Below are 14,191 nucleotides of genomic sequence, written 5' to 3' on the forward strand. Positions count from 1 at the left end.
AATGTTCTGATCTGCAATTTTTTTTTTTGTTTACTTTTTTCTAAAAGGTCCCCTTCTTGTATCTTGTACTGTGTAAACAGGCAAGATTATAGCTTAAAAACAAAATGAAAAACCCCAATAATACTTAGTAAATGTACAATGGAAAGCAGGTACAAGGGTTATTTTTTTTAAAGATTACTTTGTGGATTTTATTGTTGTTCTGCACACTTTGAACCCAGTTTTCAAATTTCTGATTTGAACTGGAAAATATAGGCATCTCTGAAAGGAAGAGGGGGGTGGGATTTTAAATTGAAGTGCTTGGAAGGCCATGTCAGCTTTTTGTTAGACAGCAAGAAAACCATATCTGAGAATCATAAGGTATGTTAGCAACTGACTGTTTATAGGGATTAAAAAAACTTGATTGTTTTGGAATCCCCTGCCTAAAAGAAATCACCTTCCACAAATTAAGAAATCTCTTTTTCTCAGTGGTGTCAGGATGAATTTAAACTTAAACCCAACAACACTCCTTGAAAAAGACTTAAGCAAATGGGTATTGTACCTAAAGAGGTATTGTCAGGCTTACCTTCTTCAAAACCAAGAGGACAATCTTTCAAAGTACATGCATAAGGTATGAAAATTAATTTTCATGGCAAAGTATTGCAATGGACAACAAAGATATTCTCTAACTTCGGATTTCTGATACGTAAATAAGGCTCTCTTACACTGTTGAACTGTTTGGAAGTGCATACTCCCAAGATACACTTTGAAAAAGGGATCCTAGTGTGCATACTTCATTTCAGTACCTTTTTCTTTCAATTGTTATAATACAGAATTTGTAGCTTTCTGATGTATTTAAATTTTTTTTTCACTTTGTGTGTGACACCACATCCTTTATAGCATACAAGACTAAGCATTGGGTACGCATTTTTGTTTCCTTTTGACTCTTGTTTATAATTCTGTTAACAGAAAAGTACCATTTTTGTGTCCCTTTTTTATCTTCTAGATCCGTTTCCTGCTTTCAAATCTTGGCAGGAGGACAGTGAATCTGGAGAAGCTCAGCTTTCCCCGCAGGCTGGAAGGATGACTAATCATCCGTTGGAAGAAGACTGTCATCCAATATTGTCACATCGTAGTTTGGATTTTGGGCAAAGTCAACGTTTTTTACATGATCCAGAAACGTTAGATTCTTCATCCAAAGCACTTTCTTTTGTTAGGTATGTATTTTAATGCAATTTGTTGGGTGTTGGGACAGGAGATGTCACTGCCAGGATGAAAATAGAGCTGTTTAAGAAGCTCATGGGTTTTCATGAGATGAATTAATTGAAGACCAAGGTCAAATGTAGCATTATAAGGCCATTTGGCTGTTCTGCCTGCCCAGGAACTGCCATAGTGAGTCAGACCAGAGGTTCATCTGGGATGGTATTTTGTCTCTCAAATTGGCCACTGGCAATGCTGAGGGAAAGAATATAAAAATAGAGCAAGCTTGCACAGATTTCTCTGGCGTTTGGTCAGGGCTTCTGACAACATGCACTAATGGCACTTCCTAGGCTGAAGATAGCATTTATGTCCTTTGTTTACCAGCCTTTACTCCCGCTGGTTTATGATTTTATGAAATATTTTTTCTTCTTTTCAGTAGAATGGCTATCTATTTTCATGTTGCATAATTTTGGATTTGTTTTGCGTAGCATTTTATCCACTCCCAGTAAAGAGAGCTGGGAGTGTGCAACTGAAGTGTGCAGCAATGGTCTGAGCAGATTCTCCGTTTGGGCTGTGGAAAGCTTTCTTTCAGAAGGGCTGTAGGAAAGTGTCAGCTGATAGAGGGAGAGGCGTGGGATAGTAGTACAGTGAAGAGGTAGGGTTCTTAATGCAGGTCTTGTGCAGATTTAGAGGATTGAGCCCATTTAACCCAGTGTATGAAAGCAGAGTTCTAGATTCTGTTGTTCTAGTTGTGCAACTAAACAAGCTGCAAGTTTTGTGAGACGCTGGGGAGTGTGACCCTCCAACACTGTAAATAACCCGTGGCCCGTACTGTCTACTACTGTTACTATGAAAGGGAATTTAAGAAGAATATCCATGCTTGTTAGGGAAGAAATAATCTCATAAAAATGAGAAAATCTCGAACAGGAAAGACCAAGTTTAAAACCTCCAATTCTCTGTCTGACATAGATTCATTGATGCAAAAGATAGTTGACAAGTACTGTTAAAATGATGCAGAAGACTGACCTGCAGAAAAGTGCTGATTGTAGTAGCTGTTCTCCTCATTCTGAAACTAATAAGGATCTACACTAGTAGATTATTAGGTTAGTATTTCTAATATCTCGAACTATGTAGATGTCACTAGCTGTGTTGAGGGATCTTTCAGGCACCTTGTGTAATAAGCGTACTAGAAAATTCTCATGGTCAGTCTTGAAATAAAAAGGCTTTTACAAGCAGCAAATGCCAAGGAGCTGAACAAGTGCAACAGATGATTCAAAACCAGAATCACATATTCTAGAAATATATTAAGGACAACAGATTAGATGGTATGTAGATGATTTTTAGCTAAGTATCCGATAGCTTGCCTAAGACAGTTAAGCGGAGCTGTCTAATCAGTAAGGATTTCTCAGTGGTAGCTCCTAGTCTAGGCTTTATTCTGTGACCAATTTTAAGAAGTACTGAGTATCTAGTAGCCTAGCCACCAGAAAGATCTGAACTCTTTTAATAACAATGTAATTAACATTACATTAGTTTATTACGCTTGAATTTCAAATGCTGTTTTCCTGTTAGGGGTTTTACTGAAATTAGGGGAAAAAAAATCACATTTTGAAGGCAGCAGGTCAAAGCATTTTGATTCAGCGAGTAGATAGCTGACTGAAAACCTGAAAAGAGCGGGTGATGAACTGAAGAAAAAAACCTGAAATTAGTAATCTGTTACTCAAATATACGAGTTACTTGTTCAATTATTTAAATGACATTTTAAAAATGTTTTTTATACAGAACACGAAGAGCATCCTTTAGCTCAAAAGACGACAAAAGGGAAGACAAGACACCTTATCAGCTTGTCAAGAAATTGCAGAAAAAAATCAAGCAATTTGAGGAACAATTTGAAAAAGAGAAAAACAGTAAGGTAAGTTACCACTTATGCTTTTACTCAGGACAAATGACTGCATGGTAGAGCTAAGGTACTTCTTGTAGGTTCGTCACTGAATAACTGTGGCCTCACAAATGAGAGTAACTTTGTTATACGCTGCTGTCTGCAAAAGTGAGCTGAACAACAAACAGCAGTACGAGGAAACGGGCCGTAACGCCCAAGCCCAAAGGGCAGACAGTGACATCTATGCAGTGAGACTGAGGGGGTATGAGATGCGTGGAGGGACAGAAGCATCTTACCACTCTGGTTCAACTTCTGATGTCTTGCTTCCGGTGTATTTTCACAAGTGTTGTCTGTTACATTGGCACTGAGATCTGATCTGGTACTAAGGGTGGCATCTGTGTTACGAGTCACATTTGCCACATTTGTCATAAATACTACCAAATCTTGAAAGAAATATTTATTAACAAGACTTTAGTGTGTGTGTTTTAATAATCTTCTTTGTATTACTTTTCAGCCCTCCTATAGTGATATTGCAGCCAATCCAAAAGTTTTAAAATGGATGACTGAACTTACCAAATTGAGAAAGCAAATAAAAGGTAAGGGGTGCTACAGTCTGGTTTTCTACAAACACAAATTATCTACTTGACTAAAATGGCTGAGTCATCCAGTAAAATTCCACAGGGCAGTAAAAATGTTTCACTTCTAGATTCTGAACTACTCAAAAATCAAAATCAAATTCTTCTTGTGGCTTTGTTTGCCGTTCATTAGAAGAGAAACTTTGCCCTTACAAACTGTTATGCTCTTTTATTTGTAGTTGAACTGAGAAGTGACTTCTTTTAAATCCTTGGACTGAGCATTTTTTCTCATTCCAGATGCAAAGCAGAGGAGCTCAGATGGAGAATTTATCCCTCAAACACGTCCACGAAGTAACACTCTTCCAAAAAGCTTTGGTTCCTCTCTTGACCAAGAGGATGAAGAAAATGGAGATGAGATGCGGGTTGTGCAGAAAGAGAAGAAGCCGACCAAGGAAGCTACACTTGAAATAATTTTGAAAAGATTAAAGGAAAAACGAGTTGAGAGATGTTTGCCAGAAGATATAAAAGTAAGCTTAAGGTTATGGATAGGCTGTTTCTAAGAGAATAACAGAGGCAAGTAGAGCACTGTCAGGCACTTCAGATATCACTTTATCAACAAAATTATGCCTATGACTAGCAGCCCTTTACAAAGCCCCCACGTTTCAGACTCTATGGGGAAATGATCAAGATGAACCATGTTTCCCTTGCTCACTCTTACTACAATATTTAAAAGTACGTGCTGACAATAGGGGACAGCTTTAAATGGATGAAGGTGGGATGTCTAAGGCACCTGTGTAGCTGATAATGTAGGAAGACTGTTAAAGGGACTTGTGTTTGATTAGATGTGAATTATTCTTTTGACAGAAAATGACGAAAGACCATTTGGTAGAAGAGAAGACATCTCTCCAGAAAAGCCTCCTGTATTATGAAAGTCAACATGGACGACCGGTAATACTTGGTTTACTTCCTCAAACTATGTTAATGTTTGCGCAGACAACAGTAACTCTCATGCAGTAATAATACCAGCATTTAATGCTGGTGTGTGGGGTTGGTGGCTTTTTCCTTCTCCAAAACACAAAGTTATCTGTTGGTTTCCATGTTGGTATCAGGGGAAGTTATTACATTGACTTCTAAAAACAGTTATTTATCAATAGGCCCATTTTCCACAGGTCAGGAGGTTATTGGAGTTTGCAGTGATTGGCGACATTTGGTGCTTTATATGTCTGTGAAGCAATGAGAAATCTTAAAAAAATAAATGACGCTATTGAATTTCATGGGAAAATGCCTGAAATGTTATTCTGGATTTCACAAAAACAGAAATGAAAAGACACTTTTTTCCTTTTTTTTCTTTCTTTTTTTTTTCCCAAAATCTGGCATGTACCTTAAATAATTGGGAATATGGAAGTTAGGTTAAGTGACTAGCAATTAGTGCCTAAAGTTCTGGATTTTTATCTCGGACAGTGATCAGCATCACTAGTCCACTCACAATATCTTTCCCGTTACTGTTCTGTCGCCTTCTGGACTTGGCACACTAGCTTTATAATCAGCGCTGCTGTATAAATCTGACAAGCCTTTCAGTCTAAAAGCCAAGGAAGAATAATGGTCTTGGAGATACTGACACTGGTTCTATGATCCTCTTAGGGAGAAAATGCCAGTAAGTGTTCGAGATAGTCTTTAAGATTTGTTATTTTAAGAACACACAGAGGCCAAGAGTTGAGAGTAAGTCAGATATCAGATAAAATGTCTCTACAGTTTCATCTTTTTCTTTACCCCCCCGTCATTTCTGTAGAATCATCATCACTGCAAAGCACAAAATCTTCTCCCCCACTTCTCGGTCCCTTTTTTTCTCTTTTCCATGGGTCTTTACTTCTACTGAAGCTCCCCAAACTTCTAGGAAGTCTTAAAAACTTCTTCCTGAAAAGTATAGGGAATTAAGGTGAGAAAAGAGAGGAGGAAAAGCACCCACTTATTCCCTTTTACTTGCGTAAACGCCATTTCATACACACAGTTTAAACTAGTTTTATGTTCCTAATTGGAATGTACGTGGCCTGGCATGAGAAGCATACCGCTTTGTGTTTGCTTTTATATTACTGAGTGACTGGTATAATTAATTCTGTGGTTTCTCTGCCTTTAGGTTACTAGAGAAGAAAGACATATTGTGAAGCCACTTTATGACAGATACAGACTTGTAAAACAAATGTTAACTAGAGCAAGCATTACTCCTATTCTTGTGAGTAAAACAAATGCTGTTTCTGTTCTTTTTTCCACGTTTGAACTGCTAGGCTGCCTTGAGAAGAGCTAGTAAAACTGTTCCATAAAATAAATCTTTCCTGTGGAAGATAGATGATGATGTTGTCATTGTACTTGAGGCATTTGATTTACTGCTGAGAGCAGAGCAGTTCAAAGTTGTCTGTGACCTTGATGGCTCTTAGGAAGTAAGTGGTTCCCAATGGAAGTAAATATGCGGTCCTAACTTGCTGTGGCTGAAATGTTCCCAAGTCACTGTGCTAGGTATGGATCCACAGTACATATTGTACTTTTAGTCCTCCCAAGAATAGTAACACCAGTTGCAGGGAAGCCTCTCTTCTGTGCTGCCGGTTACTGTCACCAGAGGCATGAGTGATAGGATGCCCATGAGAATCATTTCATTCCTTCGTGCTTCCCCAGTGTGAGATATGTTATCGATGTCTGCAGCATCTGTACAACATCTGCGCTTTTTCATCATATTTTCGCTTCATTTCCTTCTAACTTGCAGTCCTTTCTATTCTTTTCTTTCCTCTCTCTGGTCTTGTAAGAGATGAGGAAGAAAAGTTTTCATACTGTGCAAGGAGACCGATGTAACCTTGTTTATAGTACCTGTAAAACAGTAGCGGAATGACAACCAGCTGGCTGTGTGTGTTCTTCACGAGCTGTAGGCAAAACCTCGCATGCTGACCCAGACTTGCAACGAAACAGATTTGGGTTTTTGACCTTTTTAGAAGGAAGGGACTGCATAGCTGTATTGAGGTAATCTTTACACAGACAGTTCTCTACCAGATTAACATAGCTAGGCAGCGGCTTACTCAGCAGCAACTTAATCGGCTGTCTACATTGACTCTGACAGTCCTTAGCTATCCCCTTTAAGCTGAAGTATGTTGAGATAAAGGGACCAGTTCAGGATCATTCCTTTCTTGCACATACATTTTTTGGCCGCTGCTTTTATACAAAATGTTATTTACATTGCATCCATATTTCAGTTTAAGGGCAACTTGAAGGCTTTGATGTCAGTATCCCTTTCTGAACTCCATAAGCACAGGTTGCTCTTAAATGCCTAAGCATTTCTTTGTGACTGGTGAGCCATAGGTTATTGGTGGTGCCCTTGACTAGTTTGAATTTTATCCCATCTCTTGACTCAAAAATCTGACACTTCAGCTGGGATGTTGGACGGGGCTCTGAGCAACCGTATCTAGTTCAAGATGTCCCTGCTCATTGCAGCGGGGTTGGGCTAGATACCCTCAAAGGTCCCTTCCCACCCAAAATATTCCATGATTCTATGGTTATCAGTAGCCTTATGACTATATCATAGTTGCTCTTTTTGGCTGTGAAATAAAGGGATGGGTAATAGCCAACCAAAAGGATTTTAAATTCAGAAGAGATCTTGGTAACATAATTCCTAATCTGTGCCATAGGTAACACCTGTAAAATGCTTTCATGGGCCTCTGCTTTTGAAACCTGTAAGACAGATAAGTAGAGCTCTCTAGATAGGACACATTCAGTGCTAAGTAGTTCAAGAATTGTTTTTTGGTTTATATGATACATGCTTCCATGAGATCTTTCTTACGGCATCGTGGTATACTAATCGTATCCTCTGAAGCCTGTATGGAAATGTTCGAAGAAGCAGGAAACTATTTACTTCTCATGAACTAGAATTTTTTGACAGGCCATCCTCTGTGTGGCTTTTGTGTTCCACCTTCCTCCTGTTCAAAGAGACCATCTGTTGACATTGTTTATGCTGTGCAGGGACGACAGATGAGCAGGGCATAATTGCATGTGTGCAACAGGCAGCTAACAGCAATTCCTGTGCAGCACAGTCGCGCCCATTTAGGCTGAAGTTCAAAGGATCTTGACACTGGGGTGGCAACAGATAACTCTTATGTAAGTCTTCCAATTGGAGGGCTTCAGAGCAGTCTAGAAGAAGAAACAGGCAGTATTATTCCCGATGTATGTCTGGCAGAAGACAATAAATGGCTCTGGCCTTGTGTAACTTTATAGTCTCCTAGTGGCTTGGTTTGGGAGGAGCAGGAGTAGATAATGAAATTCAGAGATATTGTAGCGCTTCATGGATTTTCTACAGAACGTGGAGTGAGTGCTTTTTATTTTAAGTCCAAAGAAGAATATTTTTACATGAATTATAAGCTACAACATTTACTTCTATGTCAAAGACACTTTGGGCATCTGAGCTTTTTGGGTTATATTGTTATTTTGTTTGTGCTCTGTAGGAATGTTTGCAGCCTGTTATCCTTCTGAAAGAAGAAATACCTTTAGGTATTAGACAACTTCAACAAAATTCTTACCACACGCAGCATTTAATGTCTAATTGCCTATAATGAAACAAATTTAAAACATTGCAGGGGTCGCCATCAACCAAGAGGCGGGGGCAGATGTTACAGCCCATTATTGAAGGTGAAACTGCCCATTTTTTTGAAGAAATTAAGGTGCGTACAGCGCATTTTAAAAAAATACTTCCCAGCACTTGTAGTAGGGAACTGAAATATTTCATATTTGTTTTGAATTTCTGCTTTGACTTTCAGGAAGAAGAGGAGGAAAGTGATGGTTTGTCTCCAGACCTGAACGATATCTTAAAAAGTGCTGTCCAAACACAGTCTGTTTTAAGCCCAGTTGAAAACTCTGAGTCTGATGTTGAAGATGGTCAAGAGAAGCTGACCCGGGACCTTAGGCTGTCAAGCACCCGCGCTGCTTCTATGTATGTAAAAATAAGAAGTGACTAATTTTATTGTAGAAGTTGCAGTTATTGCAGTCATGATACCAAATGTACGATGCTGGGCGGAAGGGAGCAACGCGTTCAGCACTTCTCAGGAAACGTTTGGCTTGAATGAGCGTTCTTCCCTCTGACATGTCTGACAAAGATCTTTTTGTATTCAGTGAATTGTTTAGTATCTTCCAAACCGTCTTCGGCCTTACTTGAGCTGTGCAGACAGCAGAAGAATGTATGCCCTTATATTAAGTGCTAGTTTGTTCTCAGTATTTCACCATTGGACAGAGCGTATTCCTTATGAGCAAGTCAAGTGTATTATTAGCGCAGCTAGCTCCATTGTTTTTGAGTACGCTCTGAAGAATTTAAATTCAGTTGTATGGCCAACAGTATTTTTCTCTCACTTGAAATTTTTAGGCCTGAATTACTGGAGCAACTGTGGAAAGCCAGAGCTGAAAAGAAGAAGCTACGTAAGACCTTACGAGAATTTGAAGAGGAGTTTTATCAGCAGAATGGAAGGTTTGTTTAGCACAAAACCAGATGCTGGACAGCAGCCGCGTTTTGTAGCCAAGTATTTTTTTCAATGTTGCCGGACGAAATCTGATCTGTTTCAGTCTCTACTATGAATAATCTCCTGAAGGAGATAATCTTGTGTCTTTTTAAGAGTGGAGGAAGCCTGCTCCTGAGTTTTGTTTCCTCTGTTACAGTCTGTAAAGCATAATAATGAAAATGGAAGAAGTTATTTTTTTAATTTAAAAAAATTGGCACTTTAAAATACTTACGAAAAACTATTTTTTATATATTAAAAAAACCCCTCAGATTATCCCTCTGTTTTTAACATAGGGCAGGGAAGTTTGCCTATTTGTCCTTTGTTCCCAGTAGGTCAGTCCGGACAGTGGTTATTTGCTTTACTAATAAAAGGGTTGATCATTTTTATTCTTCTCTGTATTGTTTAGTTCTTTTAGGCTTCTTATTTGAATATATGTTATGAATTTGATTGAACTGCTGCCCTTTGTGTGATAGGTTTTTCAAGGTGTATCGCCTCATGAACAAAACTAACCACTCCTAGGAGGTCACCAGTCACTTTCCTGACTGGCAGACATTCTCACCTAACTATGCTTCCTACTGTATTTCTCCTTAACTAGAAACTCCTGGACTGTTAGTTACGCAAATTCCACTAACTTCATTACGCACTTGCTGAGTTTGGGACATACTCCTTTCGACTTTAATGGCAAATAATGAGGTTGTTAATGAAAGGTTGATTTAAAAATAAGTGTGATTAATAGATTAACTTATTACAGTCCAGTCTTAAATAAGAATAATTCTCTGCTGTCGATTTGTGGGTCAGCCTACATACAGTGAAAATGCAGATCGACTTAAATTTATTTGTATCTTTCTGTAATGTATACACAGGATCTGAAATTAAAGTTTTTGTATCCTGTTGTTAAAACCTTCAGAAGAACTTAAGAGAATGATTTATAAACACCGCTGCAACAGTTGTGCTGTGTAAATGCTGCTGGGTTTTCTGTTCATTTTTTTAGGTGATGGCAATTTTAACTACACGGAGCTAAAATACAACAATGTGTCTGTTATTGGTGAACCAGCTGCCAAAGTGTTTTTTCCTGCCATAAGATAACTGCACGTTGCTGCTTTAGTGTTTGACTTGCTGCAGTAGGGAGGATTTCCTTGAAATTTACGTGTGCTTCTTTTTACAGGAACGTACAGAAAGAAGATCGGGTTCCGATGCTTGATGAGTACAGGGAGTACAAGAAAATTAAAGCCAAACTTAGGCTGTTAGAAGTCCTTATCAGCAAACAAGATTCTTCAAAATCAATTTAAATTATGTTCCTCCAAACCATTGAATAACATGTTTCCGTATACAACCACTGTACTTATTGGGTGCTTGTGTTCATTTGTCATGCACTGTTGAAAGAATCCAGTTTGTGCACTTTATTGTGGTGCCACTATAACATGTTTGAAGGGTAAGTAGGTCCTGTCTAGAGAGCAAGTAAGATTTCTAAGGTTGAGACTGCTCTATCCAACTTAGCAAACACAGTTTCCATCAAAGTTTTATATTACAGATGCATCCATCTTGTTCCAAAACAACCATAGCTTTTTTTAGCATTCAATAACTTTGAGACTTTCGTTATTACTGACTTCTTGCATTATTGAAGAAATTATTAATATCATAATGCTACACTGAACTACTCCTCTTGCCTATTTTTTATTATGGGGGAAAAAAGCCAGCAAATTAAATGTACAGCTTTCTCCTGGAACATTTTAAAAAACAGACTGAAATTCCTTTCAAAGGACTGCTGTGGAGCAACTTTAATTTTTGGTATTCTAAATTGCACCTATAACACAGTAATAATTAACAGCTATGGATTTTGCTCATTAGCGGTCACATTTCCTCCTTGATAAAGATGACAGTGGACAAACCAGAAAGTGACCTTGCTTAGCGTCTTTTTAAAACTTGGGAAACTGCAAAGTTATATCACATGCTGCCTACAGGACTTACGTTACTGTTGTTCATTTTATCATTTGATTGGTTATTGTTTATCAACCAGTGGTTGACATAGTGTTTTGTCTGAATTGGATACTGCAGCTCCACTTCCGGAAGATTTGAGGAACATAATGAACATTTCGGTGCGTGGGAAATCTGATGGCGCTCAGACTTGCGTAGCTCCAGCAGAAAAGAGCTGGATTAGGACAGTTAAAATTCCACCATACCTGAAATAAGTATGGTATCAAGGGCTAAAATCAGTGTAGTTAATGCACGCCGCAGGGTGAACTGTTGGTTTTGAGTGAAAAAATTACTGCTGTTTATTACGATTTTGTTTTACAGTTGGAGAGTAAAAATAGGTTATCTAACCCTTATGATGTAAGCAAAACAGTTTATGGGCCTTGCATGATTTAGCTTCAGAGGTGAAACTAAACAATGTTTGAGTATCACATCTTCTGTGCTGAATGACGATTTAGCTACTAGTTTTATGCTCTGCAACAGCCATCAGCAGCTGGTTTTGATCTGGCAAAATCTAAGTGTTCATTTTGACTGGTGCTTTATCAACTTTTTTTTTCTCTTCAGTGTATCAGTTTGATTGTGGCCATGTTTTGCATGCACCTGCTCTCACTGCATGTTTCTATGACTGGCTAATGTCAACATAGCTATTATTCACACTGCTTTATGGAAGACCAAAAATGAACTTTCTCACACCGTAAGAAATGGCTAGCACGTAACCTCATAGACTTGCTGTTCTGTCATGAAGCATATGAAGTAGGATTTTTAGTGCTCAGATTTCATCTGTGTACTGTAGAATACTTCTTGTTTTGTTTTACTCTGCTTGTAGGCATGTAATTTTGGAATTCAGAAAAAAAAAAGCACTAAAACTATTGAGCACTGGTGGTATGCCTTTTTTTTAACTGCGAAATCATCTGGGACCTTAGAGAATTATGAGGTTAAACTAGTCTTGAGACCATTTATCAATTTTATTCAGTTCCATTGTGCAATGTACACTTCAGTTACTTTTCTATCAGTCTGCAGACACGGGTGTATCCAAACATTGAAACTAATGTGTACTGTATAGTGTTGTACATGAATGTTTGTGTTTTATATACCACATGCAAAATGTCAATATGCACTATTTAAATGTTTTAAATAATATATTCCTCCTTTATAATGCTTAAATCTATATGATTCCAATATTTTTATAAGTGAGTGAGTGATCAGACTGGTTCCAATTCAGAATTAACAGCTGCTTTGTGTTTGTTATGCAGTGTTTGGCTGTTTATTCAGTATAGTAGATAAGCATGGCAACAGTTATGCTGAGTGTGTTTTGTGCCATCCTTGTTGAGCAATAAATAAATGGTAGGACTAGGCATTTTGTGATATAACAGTTTTACTTTGGTAAAAGCAAAACCTATATATCTATATGGATATATAGATATGGAATATATATAACTAAACCAGATATAATTGCATTGCTATGTCTGGTGCTCATTGTATAGACTTTTATAATAAAAGTACCTTAACCTTTATTGTCATATATCTTTGTTTCTCATCATGCTTTTTTCCTCCACTGCCATCTCTTAAAAACAGCTGCTGAGTCCTTCGCTCTTCCTGTGTGGTTTTGTAGTTTCCGGGTGTTGCTGAGGCAGGTCCGAATTCCGCGGCCTGCCAGCAGGGCCACCAGCGCTGGCGCAGGTGCCGAGACAGCCCTTGATGAAGCTACAGCGGTTTAAGCCTTACTTTACCTGTTTAGACTGTGCCTCCCAGCAGAGACAGCGGGAAGGTGAACTGGCAGCCTGGCTTATGGTGGTGCTTCGGCCGCTGCTGGGGTGCCAGCCGGCTGTGTGGTGATGCAGGAGCAAAGCGAGTCCAGCAGCAGCAGCTCTGGGAGTAGATGGGGCAGAGAGCTGATCAGCCACTACTGGGCTAATTAATTGCCAGTGAATGCACCTTCAGCTAGACAGCAGTATTTGATTGTGTCACTACATCAATAATGATCTCTCAGCCTTAAAATCAGTATCACAGCAGTTGCTGCTGTGTTTGTGGCCAGAAAACACTGTTACTGCACACACCTCTGTGAACACAAGAGGATGCTTTTCCTCTGGACCAAATAGATATTTTTTTTTTTCTGTAGTACATTGATGTAAGTTCATTTGAAAAGTGACTGAGGTCTCTCACGCTGACTCTTGTGTTGTATTTTGTGTAAATCCGCCTTTCTTCAGCCTAAGGCCTGGCAGGGGACAGAAGCACTCCTGAAGGTGGAGACTCTGCTTGTGGATGTGTGGCAGTGCAGGTAAATGGGAAGAAGAAAAACTGGGAAGTTGAGGGAGCAGGTGAGGGAGAGGAGACAAGGCAGGCAGGCGTCAGTACGTTCTTTAGGGTGGGACAGAATAACCTTCCCTGTGATCACGTCTTTCCTTGGAAGATGAGGGAAAAGGAAAGCACAAATTCTTAGGACGCGGGCTTGAAGAATAAACAAGGTTGCAATAGATGTGTTCTACAGTCCTCCATTTTTCCTTGGCATTATTCATTCACCAAAGCGCACTCTGATCAGTATGTTAATGAGAAGACAACAATCCCTCAAACAGTGGTTTGGTGGGTACTGTTTAAAATCAATATGCTACAAAGCAATGAAAAAGAAGATTTTAATGAAGGAAAATAACCCTGTTCTAAACACCGTTAGCCAAAATGGAGGAGAAGCAGATACTTTCGAGGGTGCAAAAAGCTCGGCGATACTGGGACAGATCTTCCTTGCTGAAGGACCGGTTCTGGGACAATGCAAATCTATAGCGTTGCAAGCTTTATGTCTTGAAAGAGGTTTTCTTGAGCTGCTACGTGACTGCAGGGCAAGGAGCTTGCTGGGAACGTGAGGCAGGGTATAAAGAGTTTCCTGTGCCCCAGAGCAGTAGAGCAAGGATGAGGAGTGCTTGAAAGCTCTTCCATGAAGTCCTGGGTAAGTAATTGTGTGTAAAGGTTTTGAGACCCCTTTGTATGAGAGGGGTTGCCAGGAGGAGGAAAGGTCGGGTGCAAAGCATCTGCTTTCCTGCATGTCAGGCTATTGAGTAATCAAGATAAACTGATCATCG

General features: G+C 39.1%; 1 protein-coding gene across 7 annotated transcripts in view; it reads left to right on the forward strand.

Moving 5' to 3' along the window:
* Window positions 1–12,642, forward strand: part of FAM13B (family with sequence similarity 13 member B) — a 52,204-nt gene extending 39,562 nt beyond the window's left edge. For 5 of the 7 annotated variants that reach the window (XM_075102847.1, XM_075102845.1, XM_075102849.1 and 2 more), the window contains 10 exons: window positions 983–1,193; window positions 2,956–3,085; window positions 3,567–3,648; window positions 3,925–4,154; window positions 4,492–4,575; window positions 5,762–5,857; window positions 8,238–8,321; window positions 8,418–8,590; window positions 9,017–9,118; window positions 10,315–12,642. In XM_075102847.1, the coding sequence (XP_074958948.1) occupies window positions 983–1,193; window positions 2,956–3,085; window positions 3,567–3,648; window positions 3,925–4,154; window positions 4,492–4,575; window positions 5,762–5,857; window positions 8,238–8,321; window positions 8,418–8,590; window positions 9,017–9,118; window positions 10,315–10,438 (1,316 nt within the window). In that variant the 3' untranslated portion in view covers window positions 10,439–12,642. The remainder of the gene's footprint in view (window positions 1–982; window positions 1,194–2,955; window positions 3,086–3,566; window positions 3,649–3,924; window positions 4,155–4,491; window positions 4,576–5,761; window positions 5,858–8,237; window positions 8,322–8,417; window positions 8,591–9,016; window positions 9,119–10,314) is intronic. The other 2 variants (XM_075102851.1, XM_075102850.1) reach the window with 1 other exon arrangement.
* Window positions 12,643–14,191: the final 1,549 nt, after the last annotated feature.

Source organism: Phalacrocorax aristotelis, chromosome 8 (genome assembly GCF_949628215.1).
Source record: "Phalacrocorax aristotelis chromosome 8, bGulAri2.1, whole genome shotgun sequence".
NCBI lineage: Eukaryota > Metazoa > Chordata > Aves > Suliformes > Phalacrocoracidae > Phalacrocorax > Phalacrocorax aristotelis.